At 45.0% G+C, this 21802-nt stretch overlaps 1 protein-coding gene across 6 annotated transcripts in view; it reads left to right on the top strand.

The window, feature by feature from the left end:
* Positions 1 to 21802, top strand: part of LOC129826033 (intermembrane lipid transfer protein VPS13A-like) — a 52753-nt gene that overhangs the window by 18784 nt on the left and 12167 nt on the right. For 4 of the 6 annotated variants that reach the window (XM_055886303.1, XM_055886301.1, XM_055886300.1 and 1 more), the window contains exons 38-61: positions 386 to 627; positions 752 to 1074; positions 1281 to 1643; positions 1771 to 1872; positions 2025 to 2177; positions 4676 to 4937; positions 6876 to 7036; positions 7308 to 7411; positions 7499 to 7793; positions 7929 to 8363; positions 8524 to 8628; positions 8802 to 8948; positions 9181 to 9312; positions 9459 to 9592; positions 10141 to 10218; positions 11240 to 11366; positions 12070 to 12299; positions 12498 to 12651; positions 12798 to 12944; positions 13144 to 13225; positions 13897 to 13966; positions 14057 to 14171; positions 20854 to 20967; positions 21459 to 21604. In XM_055886303.1, coding sequence (XP_055742278.1) covers positions 386 to 627; positions 752 to 1074; positions 1281 to 1643; positions 1771 to 1872; positions 2025 to 2177; positions 4676 to 4937; positions 6876 to 7036; positions 7308 to 7411; positions 7499 to 7793; positions 7929 to 8363; positions 8524 to 8628; positions 8802 to 8948; positions 9181 to 9312; positions 9459 to 9592; positions 10141 to 10218; positions 11240 to 11366; positions 12070 to 12299; positions 12498 to 12651; positions 12798 to 12944; positions 13144 to 13225; positions 13897 to 13966; positions 14057 to 14171; positions 20854 to 20967; positions 21459 to 21604 — 4221 coding nt within the window. The remainder of the gene's footprint in view (positions 1 to 385; positions 628 to 751; positions 1075 to 1280; positions 1644 to 1770; positions 1873 to 2024; positions 2178 to 4675; positions 4938 to 6875; positions 7037 to 7307; positions 7412 to 7498; positions 7794 to 7928; positions 8364 to 8523; positions 8629 to 8801; positions 8949 to 9180; positions 9313 to 9458; positions 9593 to 10140; positions 10219 to 11239; positions 11367 to 12069; positions 12300 to 12497; positions 12652 to 12797; positions 12945 to 13143; positions 13226 to 13896; positions 13967 to 14056; positions 14172 to 20853; positions 20968 to 21458; positions 21605 to 21802) is intronic. The other 2 variants (XM_055886305.1, XM_055886304.1) reach the window with 1 other exon arrangement.

The raw sequence follows: 21802 nt of genomic DNA, 5'->3' as shown, positions 1-21802 counted from the left end.
CGGAGGTCAAAGGCATTCCTTTGGTTGGTACTGAAGAGCAGGAGAGCGTTCTCTGCTTCATAATATTTACAATTGGCGTGAAGTGTCATTAAAAACGCCACAGCCCGCGCTCTCCTTTCTTGTGCCTTGGATCCCTGACCAGGAGCGTCATGACATTGCCCTGCTGTAGAGTTTGTTGTTAGTTTCCTTGCTATAGGGTTTGTTGATAGTTCCCCTTGCTATAGGGTTTGTTGATAGTTCCCCTTGCTATAGGGTTTGTTGATAGTTCCCCTTGCTATAGGGTTTGTTGATAGTTCCCCTTGCTATAGGGTTTGTTGATAGTTCCCCTTGCTATAGGGTTTGTTGCTCTAAGGTTCATCATGTCCCTCTGGCCTCTGTCTGTCAGGATGATGGCGATGCGTCCGGGCGCTGAGAGGAACGTGATGGTGGAGGTGAACTACAAGCAGGGCCGCGACGGCACCTCTTTGGACACGGTGGTGCAGGACGTGTACCTCTGTGCCAGCATGGAGTTCCTGCTCACTGTGGCCGACATCTTCCTCAAAGCCAGCCAGCAGGGCTTCTCCTCCGCCACCCCCAAGAACAGCAGTAGCACTAAACCCACTGCAGCCGCAGCCTCCAAGGAACCTGGTATGACACATTCAAATTTCACACTTCACATTACTCACCACAAATGTCATGTTTGCACAATGAAGTTTTGGATTGGATGCCTAATGTACACGCCCCTGCTTTCCTCTCTGTTTCCGTAACACAGCTCCAGTGGGGGTGGTGGCAAAGTCAGAGATTAATGTTCTGGTGAAGAACCCCGAGATCGTGTTCGTGGCCGACCTGACACGTGCCGACGCCCCGGCCCTGGTCATGACCACGGAGTGCGAGCTGGTGATGAAGAGTGACCCGGACGGTCAGCTGATGACGGCGGTGGTCAAGGACCTGAAGGTGGTGGCCTGCCCCTTCCTGAAGGAGAAGAGGAACAATGAGACCACTGTGCTGCAGCCCTGCCAAGTGTTCTTCAAGAGCACACAGTCCTCCACCTCCCCGCAGGCCATGGAGGTCTGCATCAACGCACTCACACTCAAGGTAGGCCGCAGCCAAAAACAAAACCATCCCTTTAAGACAGGAAGCAGCGTCTTACTAATAAAATACCTGTTAGGAGCATATCATTTTGGTCATAGACCTTATTGTCATCTTTTTCCTGTGTTTTTATTTCTGACCCAGCTAGCCAAACCAGAGTGATGTGCCTCACGTTCCATTCTCCTCTGTGCCCCCCCCCCCCCCCCCCCCAGGTGTCACCCATCATTATCAACACAGTGATTACCATTCAGTCGGTGCTGAGCCCGGCCGGTGCCGAGACACCCCAGTCTGAGCTGGAGAGCCCTGTGCCCCCAGACCTGTGGGAGCGCCGGTCCTGGAAGGACCTCAAGCTGTGGTTCCTGGAGGAGGAGGGTAAAGACGAGGATGCCCAGTCCCTGGTCCCGCTGATTCCCCAAGGCGAGTCCCTGCAGTTGGCCATCAACTCCATCTGCCTGACCCTGGAGGCTGGGGTGGGCCACCGCACCGTCCCCATGCTCCTGGCCAAGTCCTCCTTCCATGGGGACGTCAAGAACTGGAGCACCCTCATCAACCTGCACAGCCAGCTCAACCTGGAGGTCAGACACTGCACAGCTCTACACAACCCTTTACACAACATCTACATGACCTTTACACAACCTCCATTCAACTAAAACATGGGTTTAGTCAGACTGCATTTACTGTACAGTAACATGGTGTGTTTAGGTTCACTACTTCAACGAGGTGATGGGGGTGTGGGAGCCACTGCTGGAGCCCCTAGAAGACGAGACCCGAGACGGCTTCAGACCTTGGACCCTGGGATTAAAGGTAACCCTTGCATACATACATACATACATACATACATACATTCACTCACTCACTCACACTGTCCCATGTTCCACACACATCCTTCATACAGATTGTATAAATACACTATCCACCACACACACATAACGGCTATGCGTTCTCCTGAACTGTAGATGAAGAAGAAGCCAGTGAAGTACACAGGTATATCAGAAGAAGTGGAATACAGCATCCCTGACTACAAGACCGTGATCAGCATTAGCAGCAAGGACCAACTTAACATCACCCTCTCCAAGTGTGGACTGGGCATGCTTAGTAACCTGGGCACGGTAAGTCAATGACGTCACACACCAGCACTCTTGTACAGTGCATTCGGAAAGTATTCAGACCCTTTGACTTTTTCCACATTCTGTTACGTTACAGGCTTATTCTAAAATTGATTATATTGTTTGTTTCCCCTCATAAATCTACACACAATGTCCCATAATAACAAAGCAGAAACAAGTGTTTATACATTTTTGCAAATTTATATAAAAAAAAAACGAAATCTTTCCGATCCTTTACTCAGTACTTTGTTGAAGCACCTTTGGCAGCGATTACAGCCTCGAGTCTTGGGTATGATGCACGCTCTCCATAGCTGACGTGAGGAAGACCTTTAAACAGGTCAACATACACAAGGCTGCGGGGCCAGACGGATTACCAGGACGTGTGCTCCGGGCATGTGCTGACCAACTGGCAGGTGTCTTCACTGACATTTTCAACATGTCCCTGATTGAGTCTGTAATACCAACATGTTTCAAGCAGACCACCATAGTCCCTGTGCCCAAGAACACAAAGACAACCTGCCTAAATGACTACAGACCCGTAGCACTCACGTCCGTAGCCATGAAGTGCTTTGAAAGGTTGGTAATGCCTCACATCAACACCATTATCCCAGAAACCCTAGACCCACTCCAATTTGCATACCGCCCAAACAGATCCACAGATGATGCAATCTCTATTGCACTGCCCTTTCCCACCTGGACAAAAGGAACACTTGCTATTCATTGACTACAGCTCAGCGTTCAACACCATAGTACCCTCAAAGCTCATAACTAAGCTAAGGATCCTGGGACTAAACCCCTCCCTCTGCAACTGGATCCTGGACTTCCGCCCCCAGGTGGTGAGGGTAGGTAGCAACACATCTGCCACGCTGATCCTCAACACTGGAGCTCCCCAGGGGTGCGTGCTCAGTCCCCTCCTGTACTCCCTGTTCACCCACGACTGCATGGCCAGGCACAACTCCAACACCATCATTAAGTTTGCAAACGACACAACAGTGATAGGCCTGATCACCGACAACGATGAGACAACCTATAGGGAGGAGGTCAAAGATCTGACAGGGTGGTGCCAGAATAACAACCTATCCCTCAACGTAACCAAGACTAAGGAGATGATTGTGGACTCCAGGAAAAGGAGGACCGAGCACGCCCCCATTCTCATCAACGGGGCTGTAGTGGAGCAAGTTGTGAGCTTCAAGTTCTTTGGTGTCCACATCAACAACAAACTAGAATGGTCCAAACACACCAAGACAGTCGCGAAGAGGGTACGACAAAGCCCATTTCCCCTCAGGAAACTAAAAAGGTTTGTCATGGGTCCTGAGATCCTCAAAAGGTTCTACAGCTGCAACATCGAGAGCATCCTGACTGGTTGCATCACCCCTTGGTACGGCAATTGCTCGGCCTTTGACCGCAAGGCACTACAGAGGATAGTGCGTACGGCCCAGTACATCACTGGGGCTAAGCTGCCTCCCATCCAGGACCTCTACACCAGGCGGTGTCAGAGGAACGCCCCAAAAATTGTCAAAGACCCCAGCCACCCCAGTCATAGACTGTTCTCTCTACTACCGCATGGCAAGCGGTACCGGAGTGCCAAGTCTAGGACAAAAAGGGTTAACAGTTTTTACCCCCAAGCCATAAGACTCCTGAACAGGTAATCAAATGGCTACCCGGACTATTTGCATTGTTGTTGAGATGTGTCTGTTACGTTAAGACATGTTTCACAGAGTTCAAGTAATGATGGACTGTCATTTCTCTTTGCTTATTTGAGCTGTTCTTGCCATAATATGGACTTGGGCTTTTACCAAATAGGGATATCTTCTGTATACCACCCCTAGCTTGTCACAACACAACTGCTTGGCTCAAACGCATTATGAGAGAAATTCCACACATGAACTTTTAACAAAGCACACCTGTTAATTGAAATTCATTCCAGGTGACTACCTCATGAAGCTGGTTGAGAGAATGCCATGTGTGCAAAGCTGTCATCAAGGCAAAGGGTGGCAACTTTGAAGAATCTCAAATATAAAATATATATTAATTTAACACTTTTTTGGTTACTACATTATTCCATATGTGTTATTTCATAGTTTTGATGTCTTCACTATTATTCTACAATGTAGAAAATAGTGAAAATAAAGAAAAACCCTTGAATGAGTAGGTCTGTCCAAACTTTTGACTGGTACTGTATGTAAATAAGCTATTTGTTTTTTTTACATTTGCAAACATTTCTAAAAACCTGTTTGCTTTGTCATTATGGGGTATTGTGCATAGATTGATGATTAAAATCTTTTATTTAATACATTTTTGAATGAAGCTGTAACAAAATGTGGAGGAAAGGAAGGGGTCTGAATTCTTTCCGAATGCACTGTAAATGCTCTTCTATTCTCAAGCTGAAAAGGTGGCTACTTTTTGTATAAGTGGGTTGTTTTGAATAATGTGATGGAATAGCTTGCCTAAAATAAAGTTTTTTGGGGGGTGACATGTTTGCCTGGGTGTGTTTGTGACAGGCCTTTGCGGAGGCGGCCAAGCAGGCATCGGATAGTTTCCAGAAGGACGAGGCTCCGTTCGTCGTGAAGAACCGCCTAGGTCTGACTGTGTCGGTTGTACACAGTGAACTGTTCAGCCCTCTGGGCCGCGAGGCCACAGCGCGCCGGGTAGAGCTGCAGAACGGAGAGAGCCTCAACATGGACTACCTTCGCACCACCACCCACTCAGACCAGTTCTCTGCCATGACTTCGTTGGTGGCCAAGGACTACTACATACAGCCCAGTAAGCAACACAGTTACAACCACTGCAGAAGTGCAGACCAGCGTCTGTATTCATTGTACTGCCAGTTTAGTTTTTGCTTTTTATATCCTAATGGACAGGAGGAACCTGATCCTCGATCAGCGCTCCTGCTCAGAGACACTTCATACATACGACGTCAGATTTTAAATCCTAGGTCCAAAACCGTGTTAGGGTTCTGACCTAATGCCCAGGTATTAGTTTGGGGGGGGACGGGGTTACCCTAGGGATGTAAACTAGTCACCTTTTCGGCGAAATTCGCCGTTTTGAATCCAAAACAGGTGACCTACGTGATTCATGTAAATCCGATGAGAAAAGTTTGGGCGGGGGGGGGGATTTGGATGACTACTGGCTGTACGCGAACGAGTAATGCACGTTTGGAGCAATACTGGCTCTATCCAAGGTCAGCCAATCATTCACATAACAACAGAATGCAGCATGCGACTGAAGAGAGAAGTACTCTGGAAACACAGCTAGCCAGAGAAATGTTGAGCAACATTAGCCAACTTAACTGATCAAATAATTGAGTTCCTGGTGTGAAAATTAGCTGGCTAATAGTCAGACCACACATCAGATGAGCTAACATTAGTAACCTAACCAATTCACAATTGTATTAACTGTTAACGTTATACGACTCCTTGCCATTCCTCAAGTTATAATGCGTTAGTTGCTTACTGGACCCTGGCAATCTGTGTGAAAGGTTAACTAGCTAACTAACTGAACTAACAGTAATGTTTTCCCTCTACAGTATGTGGTTCATTTTCAGAATGAGAGAATTAGGTGAAAAGGAGACTTTGCTTGATAAGCAAGTGGATTCAGGGATCAGGTGTAGCTGGAGCTGAGCCTGGCTTAAGCTAGATGCTACTATAGAGGTGAAATGAACACCACACACTTTCCCTCTTTCTCAATTTTCAATACAGTGGATAAAAAGGGGTATGCCAGGTGTACTCTGCATGAAAGAGATCAATTATGCCAACAAAGGGTACAATGCTCTGCTGGCACATTGTAGAACAGATGTCCACAGGCAGGAAGTGTACAATGTAATAATGTGCAGTGTAGCCCAAAGATAATGCTTGTGTTGTGTTGAACTGGACACTACCACTTTGTGAGTGAGGGGGGATTATTACGTTTTTTACTCAGTGAATGTTATTTTTGCACACATGTGGACTTGATTGATGTCTACTATAGTGGCCACTATAATAGAGCAAAAATAGAATGCCTGTTTGTTTCATTCTATTTCTACTTTAAGATGTTTTTTTCCCAAGTGAAATATTTAGATGTGTGTGGTCACAAGTGTTCTATTATAAAGGCTGTCATGGCTAACTGCAATATTAGTGTATTGTTTTTTCTTCTCAAGGTTTGAGTGTCATTTGCAGTAAAGTCTAGGCAACAAATAACATTGGATTGCTTTCTTTAAGGGTGGCAGGTAGCCTAGTGTTTAGAGTGTTGGGCCAGTAACCAAAATATTGCTGGATCAAATCCCCAAGCATACAAGGTAAAAATCTGTCGTTCTGCCCCTGAGCAAGGCAGTTAACCCACTGTTCCCCGGGGCCGAAGAAGTGGATGTCGATTTAAGGCGGCACCTCTCTGATTCAGATGGGTTGGGTCAAATGCGGAAGACACATTTCAGTTGAATGCATTGTTTGACAACTGACATTTTTTTTTAGCTGTGAATTAGGTTCACATGAACCACTTTTTATTTTACACAGAGACGGATCATGTAGATCATATTCTTTGTTGTTTAATTAGTTAAAACCTGTATTTCCACCTAGAAGGGATTTTTTTGCATGTTTCAGTGCAGAAAAAAAAGCGTCACCTTTTTGGGCCCTCACCAGTTTTGTATCCCTGGTTAACAAAAGTCAGTACTCGCGGCTCGAGTCACTAGTCATTGATCACGCTGTTTTTTTATGTTCATGTCCTCAGCTCCGGTGGGCCACACTTCAACAGGCATGATTCCGTTGATCAAAGTGGGGCGTGGCATGTACAGTGTCATGCACAAAGACTCTGGGGTCACCCGTTTCCTGGTCTGTCAGATATACTCTGTGGAGGGAAGCAAGTACATCAAGATCCGCTCTCCCTTCCAGGCAAGTTAGTCACCCCGCCACCCCTCACCTCTACTCCAACTCACACTAATGAATGCTCACTGTTCTCAGACTGACTAATGCAGATTTCACCCAAATGCTCATTTTCTCCAACCATTCATCTCAATCCACCCTGCTTGCTTCCCTAGCCCTCTCCGTTCTCTCTCTCCCTTTACTTTCTCTAGTCTGTACTTAACTTGAGCTCAGAATGTGTTCAACTATCTGACCAGAGAATGTATTTTCTATCTGTCTCTTTCTCATGTCTCCCCTACAGATCATAAACCACTTCTCCATCCCATTCAGAGTGATGGAGGGCTCCACCTGTCTGGGGATATCACTGCCTACAGAGGAGTTCTGTGTGCCTCTGGACTCTTACAGGTGACATGCGCACGCACATACATACACACACACATACATACACACACACAAACACACACGCTGACTGTGCTGAACCCCCCCTCGTAGGTCAGAGCTAAGACTGCAACCGGTAACCGAGGGAGACGATCAGTACGACTGCTCCGAGGGTTTCAGCTACGAGTTGGTGAGCCAGCAGCCCGGTGCACGTGTGCAGCAGACCTGTCATCGCCATGGTGACAGCGCGGGTGTCCTCATGGTCAACATCGTCCCTCTGAAAGATACTGTGACATCACCACACACAGGAATGGCCGGGGAGCACTTTGACGAGCCCTACATCCTGCACCTGTGGCCCTCCGTCCTGCTCCGGAACCTTCTGCCTTACCCCATCACCTATCGCCTACAGGTACACACACATTACCCCATCCCTACGCACCAGCAGAGAAATTGACCTACAGCTCATCTATCATATTTCCTCAGAGCTTCCCCTTCACATGACATGCCTATTATTGATTGGTATTGTGTGTTGATTGGCTGACAGGACAGTGAAGAGCCCACCCCCATCACCCTGATGGATGGCCACTCGGCCCAGCTGCACACCGCCATCATGGACCAGTCCAGCCTGGAACTCCGCCTCCTCGACTACCTGGGGCACGATTGGCAGGCCCACTACGGTCTCCGTGGCGACCTGGACGAGATCACCTTCATTGTGTTCAGCTCCTTGCGCGCTGAAGAGGAGGTGGTCAGGTTAGGAGAGGGGGGAGAAGGGAAGAGGGCGGAGCTGGATATTGCGGTGCATGTGAAGTACGACGCTGGCCAGACTGAGGTGGCAATCCATTCTCCCTACTGGATGGTGAACAAGACGGGCCGCCTGCTGCAATACAAGGCTGACGACATCCACCGTAAACACGCCATGGACTATGACATGCCTCTGCTCTTCTCCTTCAAGCCACACAACTTTCTACAGAACAACAAGGTAGTGGGGTGGGGATCAACTTTGGTCCAAGCTGAAGCCAAGTAGCTGGGATGCTATTTTGTTTTAGGGGGTTTTAAACAAGGAGGGGCTTTTAAGTGAAAACTCCTAACCCCTGCTGTTTGTCTCCCTGACCTCTGACCCTATTCTCTCTCCGGGTCAGGTGCGGCTGATGATCTCGGACAGCGACCTGTCGGATGATTTCTCCCTGGATACCGTGGGTAGTTATGGTGAAGTGAAGTGCAAAGGGAGGCTTAAAGATTACGTGGTGAGTGAGTGGTGGATCAAGCATACTAAGATTTGATTTGAAATGACACTCCAGCAGAAGAACAGCGTCAGTTGATGTTTCACCTTTCAGATTGGTCATTGAGTGTAATTTGCTGAACCGTCAATAGATGGATTGATTCATGTTGATTGTGACTTTCTATGGTTTGATTGAAGATCGGAGTGAAGATCGACGCCAGCAGTTTCAGCCTGACCCGTATCGTAAGCTTTGTGCCGTACTACCTGTTAGTGAACAGGACCAAACATGTAATCTGGGTGGGAGAGGAGGGCCAGGACGACTGGACCGAGGCCAGACCACAACAGGTACCACAACTAGAGCTACTTGCAAACGCCAGTGCAATTCAGTCCATTCAGAAAGCGCTGATAGTAAAAATGTGTTAAAATGATGGTTTGAATATCGGTTAATTTCCTGAATTCTGAAACAGGAATAATGGACCCCTACCCTGCGTACAGTAGCACATCCATGTAGTGAAACGGACACCTCTTTGTCTCTCCCTCTCTCGCTTTTCTCTCCCTTTTTTTCTGTGCTTCTCAGGCAGCCATCCCGTTTTGGCCTGAGAGGGACTCCAAGAAGCTCAAAGTCAAAGTAGAAGGCAGTCGGTCAACTCCTCAAACCATGGACTTCACCAAACCAGAAAACTGCCTGCTGCTGCACCTGGACAACACGGTGAGTAGTTTACACACATACACATACACATACATTGTTTGTAACTACTTTATAAGTTGATGCTTTGTGACGATTAAATCCACTTCCCACGTTGGGTTCAGTAAAGTACTAATACTTCTGTTTTTAATTTGGCTTTACTGTTCCAGCTGGGCGGGGTCATTGTGGATGTGAACCTATCAGACCACTCGATTATCATCCGTTTCTCTGACTACCACGACGGGGCCGCCCCCTTCCTCATCATCAACCACACCCAGGAGCAGACTGTGGAGTTCTACCAGAGGTAAAGGATGGGGAGGGAAAACGGTAATGGGGCAATAAGCAGAAATGTGTTTCATTATATAGGTCACGTTTTACTGTTCTCAACAGGCGCAATGCCCTAAAATAAAACCTGTTTTTGTCGCATCTTAAATTTGGGATGTCTCATCTTTCCTTTTAGAAATGTCCATGAGATGGTGGCAATTATTTATGGGGATAGAAGTAAACAGTACAAAATTAGTGTTACACTCTGTACTATTCCAAATGTTGTTTCTGAATGAGATCTGCATGTTATATATATTTAGCAAACTTCCCAGGATGTGCTGCATGTATTTGTTTTGATACAAGGTATTCGTGTTCTTGGCTTTTGTGTTGATGTAGGTTTGTCTGTTTGCATGGATCCATTTCCTTTGGTTTGTGACTTGTTGTGACGGACACTTATTTTTCTTCAATTTGTTTTTCAATCCATATTTTTTTGTTACTGACTTTTTTGGTCTGACTTTGTGTTGATGGATTTGTTTTGTTTTTGTTTAAGTCTGACTTTTTCCCTCCCCACACCTCTTGGCCGGGCAGATTTCGGAGAGATTCATCAGAATGGGTGGCAGACGAGCTGCTCGGCCTCTCCTTCTCAGTAGAGGAGACCCAGCCCAGGTAGCAGGCCCCGGCCCCACAAGGGTTCTTGCTCTCACCCACTCTGACACAGAAAGGGTGGACATATTGGGGAACTTCAAATGCCTTCCCTAGCATGCAATGACTAATGCAAAAGGCATGGTCCGTAGATCTCTATTTGAACATGCACACATTCAGTATGGGATGTGGTCTCTGTGTTCCCGTTTCATAGTTGAGCTGTGGTCAGGGTGTGGACAGAGCTGGACCCCCAGGTAACCGAAGGTGTAGGGGAAGAGCTTTTCTTTCCATTTTGGTGTTTGAGCCGGATCTACTCCTTTACATGCCACTCAACAAGGAAATTGATAATGTGCATTTTATAAAAGCTGAAAAATATTGCGTTACATTAATATCACTGTATGGTTCAACAGACCAAGTCATCTGATTTGATAGTGACCAAACTACAGGAAGTGGAGTGATCAAGGAGGAGCTCCGGCTTCAGTGTCATGACCATTTGCTCTTTGACCTCCCCCTTAATTCCAGGTCTTTGCTTTTATAGTGGGACTTAGTTTTGGCTGCTGCTGTTTGGATGGGTCTCTGCCAATGGGATCCGACCTCTGCTTCCATACGCCTTCCATTTTCCCTCATGCCACCATTTCCATTGCCCCCCCCCCCCCCCCCCCCTGCCAATCATTCTTCATCCTCCTCTTTCCCTGTGTCTTCTGCAATAATGATGATTTGAATCATTCTTTCTCTTTGATCGGAAGGGGGGGGGGTTGTTTTCGTTTGTTGGAGGAAGAACGACAACATGATCAAATTGGATAGTAGCCTCGACACCTCCATTAATGGGTCAGATTTCTTCTCTCCATAGTGTTGATTTGCAAATGGGCTCTTGGGTTTCTTTTCATGGTGCCTGGGCTGTGTAACGTGGCTACGTTCTCATGACCGCGGCTTTTTTTTCTGACCGTCGTCTATCTTCCTCTTGGTGGGGTTCTGGTGGTCTTGTGTGCTTTCTAACTCGTGTGTGTGTGTGTGTGTGTGTGTGTGTGTGTGTGTGTGTGAGTAGTAGTCAGAAGGAGAAGGACAAGCTAATCCCCGGGAAGGCAATGTACTACACCTGGGCTGAGCCCACTGGGTCGCGCTCCCTGGCCTGGCAGTGTGGCAGCTACAGCGGCGAGCTGAAGAGCGAAGAGGTATCGTACCACAGCGTTCTATTTACGCCCCTTTTGCTCTAACGGTGGTGGAATGTTACATTCTCCAACATTTGGATTGATACTACGGTTAAGTCTGGTATAAAAATCAGTGTTTCTTATTAGTTTGACGCACACTTGTATAAAGTACTTTAGACCAATATGACACACAGGTGTCAGACTTAACTATAGATTATCATCTTCTGCTTAATGTTTTAACAGCTGCTTAATATGGCTTAGCCCATCATTATACACACACAAAGCTTTAATCAGACTTTTATTAAGGCTCCAATCCTCAATAGGATTAGTGTAGGGATTAGTGAAGTCTGCCAGAAAGTTAAGTGTTACTGAATTTTCTTCCCCCTTATACTAGCTTGATGAGCTGAGCAGTTTTACAAGGGAAGCAACATATATACCCAGTTAAAATATTAGAAGATTGGGTGCTGTGGCATGCCAGCCACAGTAGTGAGACAGAATGCAAACCGTAGTATAACCAGAAAGATATATATTGTTGAAATCAAATCAACTGTCAAATGATAGCAACTGTTGTTGCCTGGACTCATTAGTTCCCTGAAATCTCAATTAAAAGCTGATATGGTATATAATTTTGTTGTGTGAGTTATGGCTGTGGCTACAAAGCAAAAGAGCAACTTAAAAGTGAAACGCGCATTACTTCCCATCTGATGGGCACTTGTTCCGTGTGTAGGACCTGCGGTTGGACGTGAACGAGGAGGGCAAGCTGTACCTTATCTCGTTCTACGAGGGCCTCCAGAGGGTGGCGCTGTTCACTGAGGACAGACGCATCTACAAGCTGCTGTGTGAGAGTGAGAAGGCCGAGCTGGCCGAACAGGAGATTATCCTCTCCCTGCAAGACGTGGGCGTCTCCCTGGTCAACAACAGCAGCCGCCAGGAGGTGTCCTTCATCGGTATTACCAGGTGTGTGTGTGTGTGTGTGTGTGTGTGTGTGTACACACACACACACACACACAAAACATGTGTAACCATACATACAAACACCGTATATACACTCAATGGTATGGTTGTGCTACAGTTGACTACTTTGTGGGAACATGCCTTTTCAAATTCAGTGCAGCATGTTCAGTGTGCTTTCCTCCTGTGTGTGTGTGTGTGTAGTTCAGACGTGGTGTGGGAGTCCAAGCCAAAGAAGAAGTCTCGCTGGAAACCCCTAAGTGGAAAAGATGCCGAGCTGCTGGAGACCCACTTCAAAGAGTACACAGAGAGTGGACCAGTGGACAACGTCATCTTAGACCTGGAGAACAACTTCCAGGTCAGGCAGCAACTGGCTATGCCTCTGTCTGGTACCATATATACCATACCACCCCCTTGAAAGCTTTAGAAATTCTAGAAGTAGACGTTGTTCCTAGTTTTGCTAGCACGGTTGTGTGTGTGTCCTAAGTCTAACTGTGTTATCAGGTGTCTCTAACCCATAATGGGCAAGACATGAGGATGATGCAGCCATATGACGCTCCAATCAGGAGGAGCTTCCTGCCAGGTGTGAAGGTGGAGTACAGCGTATCGGCCCGCCAGAGTGCCTACCGTGTCCAGATCAACCGCATACAGGTGGGTCCCCAGAGAGTTGGAAAGTGTGCATTCTATCCAACTCTACGGTGGGTCCCCTCCCGACCACCAACCATACGATAGAGTTTTTACATTGACTGTTTATCTTGCCAACCGTTCAATTAAAACGATTTCATGCTGACCCATTGGAGACATGGTTGGAGGGATTTTTTTGTTGTTGAGTGCTTTTGTTTTTCCACAGATCCAGAATCAGCTACCTGGAGCAATCTTCCCATATGTCTTCTACCCTATAAAACTACCTAAGTCTGTCACCATGGACTCAGGTCAGTCCCAAGCTCTGTCCAAGTCTCTCTGTGTTGTGCATTTACACTTGCATAGAGTGGGGTATAAAATTGACACCCTTGATAAAGATGAGCAAAAAATGACAAGACGAGCAAGACGATATCCACAAAGAAATGGTTTAAATCAACATTTTGCAATGGCCACCTCAGTCTCCGGACTTGAATCCCATTGAGAACCTGTGGTTTGAATTGGATTGAAGAGGGCACTCCAGAAGCGCAGATGATGTCATGTGGACATCTGGAAAGATTCTGTATGGAGATATGGTCTAAGATCCCTCCCAATGTGTTCTCCAGTCTCGTAAAACATTTTAGAAAAATGCTCGAGTGCCATTACCCTCGCAAGGTGATGTATTGAAAACAGGCTGTCAATCATTTTGACCTATCTTTTTTGTATTTCTTGTTTTGTATTACTTGTTAAACAAAACCTCTTTCTCTGAGCAATTGTATTAGTATAAAATAAAATAATTATCAAAAAATGTTGGAGCATACAATACATGCTCATTATAGTCATATTTGCTCATCTTTATTAAGGATGTCTAAATAGCTACATAGGCAAAAGGAGTGATTGGGGACGCATCCATAGGCATTGTTTTACTGAGGTACTCTGGATAAACACATCGTGATGGGTGTTTCTGCTCCTCTCTCTCCCGTAGAGCCCAAACCTCTGACCGACATCAGCATTGTTACCAGGGCAGCCGGGCACTCTGATATCTCACGCATCAAGTGAGTCCATCGCTATAGTTCATCTTCTTCCCATATCTCTCTCTCTCAACCACACATAACAACATTCCTTTCTTGGCATGTTGTGGTCAGGTATTTCAAGGTGCTAATCCAGGAGATGGATCTGAAGTTGGACCTGGGCTTCCTCTATGCCGTCTTGGATCTGTTCACTCCGGAGAATGCCAGCGTGATGACGTCAGAGCAGCAGGTTTTTATTTGTGCTGTTCTTTATTTATGCAGGGGAAAACCCATTGAGAGAAGGGTCTCATTCTCAAGGGTGCCCTGATCACAGCAATGCAACAATCCAAATACATTGTCAAATATAACGTCACAACACTAAATTGAAGAAAAACGGTTACATTTCTCAGCTACTAAGTCCTCAATTAACACTTTTTATATTGCTCGAGCGGCACCAGAACATCCATTTGTAATGAGTTTTGTAAATTGTTCCAGTAGGGAGGTGCATTAAAACTGAAAGCGGAATTTCCTATTTCGGTGGTGACCCGAGGAACCTTTAAGAGTTAACCAACCCTGTGAACGGGTTTGATAACTTTGTCGTTGAAGTATAAAAACACGAGTTATGTAAGTCGGAAGCTTGTGTAGTAGATCTTTGTAAAAACTGTAAATCTTAGATTAGGGCTGTCTCCGACCCAAAATAATCTTGGTCGACCAAAAGTCGTCTTCTTTCGACTGCTCAAAAGGTTTAAACTTGTATTTTTCCATTTATATTTTTAATAAAATCAACTATATGCATTGGGGCGGCAGGTAGCCTAGTGGTTAGAGCGTTGGACTAGTAACCGAAAGGTTGCAAGATTGAATCCCCGAGCTGACAAGGTGAAAATCTGTCGTTCTGCCCCTGAACAAGGCAGTTAACCCACTGTTCCTAGGCTGTCATTGAAAATAAGAATTTGTTCTTAACTGGCTTGCCTAGTTAAATAAAGGTTAAATAAATAAATTGAGCTTGTCTGATGCTTTAAGCTGACTTTTTTTTTGCCTGAAGAGGGCACTAGAGCTACATAACCAGAAGAAGGCAAAACTTAACCTGATCCAACTATATATTCTCCTCCCGTTCCAGCTGGCTTTTGCAGATTCTGGCATTACTCTCCTGAAGTTGCCGATAATAGGCCACATGAGTCGTCGGTAACCTTTTCTCATGTGGAATGCCAATTTATCTGACCACTTTTACTGATCTTCATAGCTCATTGTCATGTGGTTAATCAAATTCTATCCAAATCTAAATGAAAATGATACGAACCTAAAAAGTCACTTCTATTGCCAACTATGTAAAAATAGCCTACATAAAGCCAACAAATAAATACATTTATTTAAACAAATAAATACAGAAAATATCCTGATTAAAAAATAAATATCCTATAAATCACATTGGCTACACATGGCCTGTCTCCAACAAACTTAAAACATTGTATAAACTTGGGTCTAGCCCGAAGCTTGTGCTAGTGAACTTCCAACATTGTATAAAATATTCTGGGCCCTCAGAGTTTCCTCTGCCTGTGAGCTCGGGACAGACACAGCTGTAGGCTATTTGTGCAAGGGGTAAGAAGCCGTGCTTGACTTGGGCAGGAGCTCACCGGAGCTGAGTACCGGCACCTCAAATGTTCTACTGCTTGAGCTCCTGTTCCTCGTATTGAATATTAGCTCAAAAGTATTGTTGAGCTCCTGCACCTAAATATAAACAGTACCACACCCAAAATGAGTACCGGAACCTATTTCAGTCCAAGTCAAACACTGATAAGAAGCCTATTTTATGACGTTAATGCTGTATCAGAGCATGACATGTTTCCCTTTCACTCTGAGTGGTTATCAAAAGGGCGAGCACTAGAAATATTTTTCAAATGCATTGAGGAACTATTGTAATTCTCAATGCATGTAAAAACATACTTTGTTTTCCTGCTGTTTGAGGTGAAGAAAACATTACTTTGAGAAGCTCCAGAGGTTATTAGTGGTGGTGCGTTAAGCCAATCAGAAATACTATCAGATCCCCAAATGGGCAATTTTATATGATTACGTTGGCGAGCAGGCCAGGTAGCCTATAGGCCCACTTCTGTGTGTGCTCATCATTACTCAACATCGACAGGAGCGCTCCAAATAAAAGACAATGACTAAATTGACGGAACTCATAAATGGAATTAAATAATCCTAAACTTGTTTCTCACAAGTGTAGCATAGATTGTGCACTCCGCAAACAATGTGTCCACTCTGACAATGAAAACAGGCAGACTGGAATAATAATATTGAATGCATTAAAAGAAAGGACCGTAACCAAAGTAACAAATATTATAGATTAGAAATTATAGGAATAAATGGTGAATGTACTACTGGTGATACAGTGCATTCGGAAAGTATTCAGACCCCTTGACTTTTTACACATTTTGTTATGTTATTGCCTTATTCTTATTCTAATTTAAACATTCTCATCAGTCTACTCACAAGACCCCATGATGACAAAGCATAAACTGTTTTTTAGAAATGTTTGCTAATTTATAAAAAAAATAAAAATAAACATTTATTTTCATAAGTATTCAGACCCTTTTGCTATGAGACTCAAAATTGAGCTCAGGTATATCCTGTTTCCATTGATCATCCTTTAGATGTTTCCATAACTTTGAGTCCACCTTTTGTAAATTCTATTGATTTTGACATGATTTGGAAAGGCACACACACCTGTCTATAAAAGGTCCCACAGTTGACTGCATGTCAGAGCAAAGACCAAGCCATGAGGTCAAAGGAATTGTCCGTAGAGCTCCGAGACAGGATTGTGTCGAGGTACAGATCTAGGGAAGAGTACCAAAACATTTCTGCAGCATTTAAGGTCCCCAAGAACACAGTGGCCTCCATCATTCTTAAATGGAAGAAGATTGGAACCACCAAGACTCTTCCTTGAGCTGACCGTCCGGCCAAACTGAGCAATCAGGGGAGAAGGGCCTTAGTCAGGGAAGTGACCAAGTACCCAGTGGTCACTTTGATAGAGCTCCAGAGTTCCTCTGAGGAGATGGAACAACCATCTCTGCAGCACTCCACCAATCAGGCCTTTATGGTAGAGTGGCCAGACGGAAGCCACTCCTCAGTAAAAGGCATGACAGTCCGCTTGAAGTTTGCCAAAAAGCACCTAAACAACTCTGACCCTTTTTTAAATGTTTTTAAAATTTATTTAACCTTTATTTAACTAGGCAAGTCAGTTAAGAACAAATTATTTTTTACAATGACGGCCTACCAAAAGGCAAAAGACCTCCTGCGGGGACGAGGGCCTGGGATTAAAATAAATACAATATAAATATAGAACAAAACACGCATCACAACGAGAGAACACAACACTACATAAAGAGAGACCTAAGACAACATAGCAAGGCAGCAACACATGACAACATAACAACATGGTAGCAACACAACATGGTAGCAGCACAAAACATGGTACAAACGTTATTGGGCACAGTCAACAGCACCAAGGTCAAGAAGGTAAAGACAACAATACATCACACAAAGCAGCCACAACTGTCAGTAAGAGTGTCCATGATTAAGTCTTTGAATGAAGAGATTGAGATAAAACTGTCCAGTGTGAGTGTTTGTTGCAGCTCGTTCCAGTCGCTAGCTGCAGCAAACTGAAAAGATGATCGACCCAGGGCAGAACGGGTGTTGTATGTAGAGGATGAGGGCTGCAGTAGATATCTCAGATAGGGGGGAGTGAGGCCTAAGAGGGTTTTATAAATAAGCGTAAACCAGTGGGTCTTGCGACGGGTATACAGAGGAGTATAGAGTGCAGTGATGTGTCCTATAAGGAGCATTGGTGGCAAATCTGATGGCCGAATGGTAAAGAACATCTAGCCACTCGAGAGCACCCTTTCCTGCCGATCTATAAATTGTCTTCGTGATCTAGCATGGGTAGGATGGTCATCTGAATCAAGGTTAGTTTGGCAGCTGGGGTGAAAGGGGAGCGATTACGATAGAGGAAACCAAGTCTAGATTTAACTTTAGCCTGCAGCTTTGATATGTGCTCAGAGAAGAACAGTGTACCATCTAGTCATACTCTCAAGTACTTGTATGAGGTGACTACCTCAATCTCTAAAACTTCAGCGGTTTGTAATCACACCTGTGGGAGAGGGGCATTATTCTTACCAAACCACATTACCTTTGTTTTGGAAAGGTGGTCAGAACAAGGTTAAGGGTAGAGAAAGCTTGTTGGACACTAAAATCTTTGTTTTCAAGCATCTCTGGTCTGATGAAACCAAGATTGAACTCTTTGGCCTGAATGCCAAGTGTCACGTCTGGGAGGGAAACCTGGCACCATCCCTATGGTGAAGCATGGTGGTTGCTGCATCATGTTTTGGGGGTGTTTTTCAACGGCAGGGACTGGAAGACTAGTCAGGATTGATGGAGTAAAGCTTCATCCTTGATGAAAAACTGCTCCGGACCTCAGACTGGGACAAAGGTTCAGCTTCCAACAGGGCAATGACCCTAAGCACGCAGCCAAGACAGCGCAGGAGTGGCTTCGGGACAAGTCTCTGAATGTCCTTGAGTGGCCCAGCCAGAGCCCAGACTTGAACCGGAGAGAACTGAAAATACCTGTGCAGCGATGCTCCCCATCCAACCTGACAGAGCTTGAGAGGATCTGCAAAGAAGAATGGGAGAAACTCCCCAAATACAGGTATGCGAAGATTTTGCATCATACCCAAGACTCAAGGCTGTAATCACTGCCAAAGGTGCTTCAACAAAGTAGTGAGTAAAGGGTCTGAATACTTATGTAAATGTGATATTTCAGTTAATTTTGCAAATGTATTAAAAAATATTCTGAACCTGATTTTGCTTTGACAGTATGTGGTCTTGTTTGTAGATTGAGTAAAAAAATAAATAAAGTAATCAAAATTAGAATAAGGCTGTAACGTTGAAAAAGTCAAGGGGTCTGAATACTTTCCGAATGCACTGTATACCTCATGAGGAATTGATAGGCCTCCCGAGTCGCACAGGGTTAGGTGAGGGTTTGGCCTGCCGGGATGTCCTTGTCTCATCGTGCTCTAGCGACTCCTCGCGCTCGGTCGCCAGTTGTTCATTGGTGCGGCATATCTTCCGGGTTAAGCAAGCAGTGTGTTAAGAAGCAGTGCGGCTTGGCAGGGTCATGTTTCGGAGGATGCATGGCTCTCAACCTTTGCCTCTCCTGAGTCCGTACGGGAGTTGCAGTGATGGGACAAGACTGTAACTACCAATTGGATACATCACGAAATTGGGGAGGATAAAGGGGTCAAAAGTACAAAAAGATATACACTAACAATCAAATGCAAACAATTTGCACAATGAAGTTATGAAACAATACATTTGCAAAAATTGGCAGGAGAACGCGTTCTGGAGAGAGAGAAGTGCATTGTACATCTGAGCCATGGTCAATCCAATGTCTGCATTGGCCATGCAGCATTTATGGCCTCAGCAGAAGTCAGGGCAAGAATGGCCTCATCAGAAGTCAGGACATTCATACTACTTGTGCTTCGCGGAGCAGTGCAGAGCTGTTGTCAAGTGAGTTTGTGTTGATACTGGACGTACCGCCCCCACCTACCGTCAACCAATCCTGTTAATCCGGAGCTACACAGAGCCCTCCGCATTGTTAGAGTTTGGGAGGCACATAGTGATGCGGTACGGAGCTCGATTTGGCCTCTGGAGGCTCTGCAGTTGCGTCAAACCCTCCATATGGAGCTTCTGACCATGTTTTCGAATTAAGCAATAATTGGCTTTTAGTCTCGGCCTCCGCAATGGATTAGTTCACTGAGATGGGTGCAAATATATTTGTTACTGCTCGACTAAAACAATCTCGGTCGACCAACAGCCTAACGACCAAACAATCGATCAGTCAACTAATTGGGGTCAGCCCTACCTGTGATGAAAGTAAGGGCGCTATAGTAAATGCTATCCAAAGGTTTAAGAGTGGCTGCTGTGTTCTGCTAAATGGTGTCACCGTAGTCAACAACTGTCAGGAAAATTGACTGTACAATCTGCTTTTTGCTGTTTAGGGATTATCTAGATCTATTTCTAAAAAATAAGCCCACTTTAAATCGTTTTTTTTTTCATCCGTTTTTTTATTATTATATATATATATTTTGTTAAATCCTTGTCAATCCAAATGCCCGGATAATTATTGGCGGGAACACGATCGATGGGAGAACCGTTCAATGAATAAATATGTAGTCCATCTGAAACATTTTTGTGAGAATTAGAGAACAATATATATATTTTAGTCTTACCCACATTAAGTACACATTTTAAACCAACCAGGACTTTTTGTAAGGCAACAAAGTCAGATTGCAGCTCGAACAACACCTGTTCTACAGTTGGGGCGATGGCATACATATCAGTATTGTCTGCATACAGCTTAATATTTACAGACTGATATTATTTATAGAAATAGTCAAGAGAACAGGTCCCAATACCGACCCCTGTGGTACACCTTTCAGAATACCCAGGAAACTAGACTGAACACCATCAGAAATCACACATTGTGTCCTGTCTGACAGATCATTCTCAAACCACTTCCAAGAAGCCTGATCCAGGCCCAATTCAGTTAACCTTTTGAATGAGAATGTGATGGTCAACATTTGATGGTCAACAGTGTGTAAGGCCTTGGAAAGGTCTATAAAGAAGGCAGCACAATGTTGAGTGAGACCCCCATCTCTCATCCCCACAATTGACCACCCCACATTACTACCACAACCCACTACCTACCTCAATTACAGTAGCCTCAATAATCTCTAGTGGTGCTCTTTGCATATGCTAGTTCAATTAGCTTCTGAGTTCGTAACAAACCAGAAAGCTAAACTGAACTAGCATGTGCAAAGAGCCTATCAGGGCTAAGACCATTGTATCTCTCGTCTGTCTCTGTGTGTGGTGTTCAGGTGGAGTTGTTTGAGAAGGACATAGAGTATCTGAAGACAGAGCTCAACGACGTCTCGGCCACTGACACGTCCCCTATCAGTCTCTATGAGTACTTCCACATCTCTCCTATCAAGGTAAGCTTCGGTGTCACCACAGTGCGTTCACTGTGTATTTTTATTTTAAGCAATAAGGCACGTGTAGGTGTGGTAGATGGCCAATATACCACGGCTAAGGGCTGTTTTTATGCACGACGTATCGCGGAGTGCCTGGACACATCCCTTAGCCTTGGTATATTGGCCATATATTGCAAACCCCCAAGGTGCCTTATTGCTATTAAAAACTGGTTACCAACGTTTTGTCATACCCGTGGTATACGGTCTGATATACTACGTCTGTCAGCCAATCAGCATTCCGTGCTCGAACCACCAGTTTATAAATTGCATTAGGACAAACCATGACTAAATGGCCTAGCGATTGTAACGAAGTGTTACTGACCAAATATGTACCATAGTAAGGGCTTCTGACCAGTAAAAACGTATGGGCTTGGACTTTTTCCTGGTCACATCATCGGGTTAGGAAAACTGCCCTAGGGATGATCTATTTATGAGGCATGTTTGTTTGGCAGCTGCACCTGAGTTTCTCTCTGAGTTCTGGAGGAGAGGATGGTAACAAGGAGAAGAGGGAGACCGAGATCATCCCTGTCCAGTCCCTCAATCTGCTGCTGAAAAGCATCGGAGCAACCCTCACTGACGTGCAGGATGTCGTCTTCAAGTATGTACACATACACTTTTGTTTTATTTAACCTTTTCATTTATCAGGGAGTCCTACTGAGACCAAGCAGATGAGCCCTGAATTACAGAAAATATACACATCAATATAAATACGAAACGCAAGCAGAAAGAACACGGTCATAAAAAACAAACATATTCATCAGTAATAAGGTCCTCAATCAGCTTTCTGAATTACACT

This window comes from Salvelinus fontinalis, chromosome 28, assembly GCF_029448725.1.
Source record: "Salvelinus fontinalis isolate EN_2023a chromosome 28, ASM2944872v1, whole genome shotgun sequence".
Taxonomy (NCBI): Eukaryota; Metazoa; Chordata; class Actinopteri; order Salmoniformes; family Salmonidae; genus Salvelinus; species Salvelinus fontinalis.
This window is presented reverse-complemented; position numbering and strand designations above follow the sequence as displayed.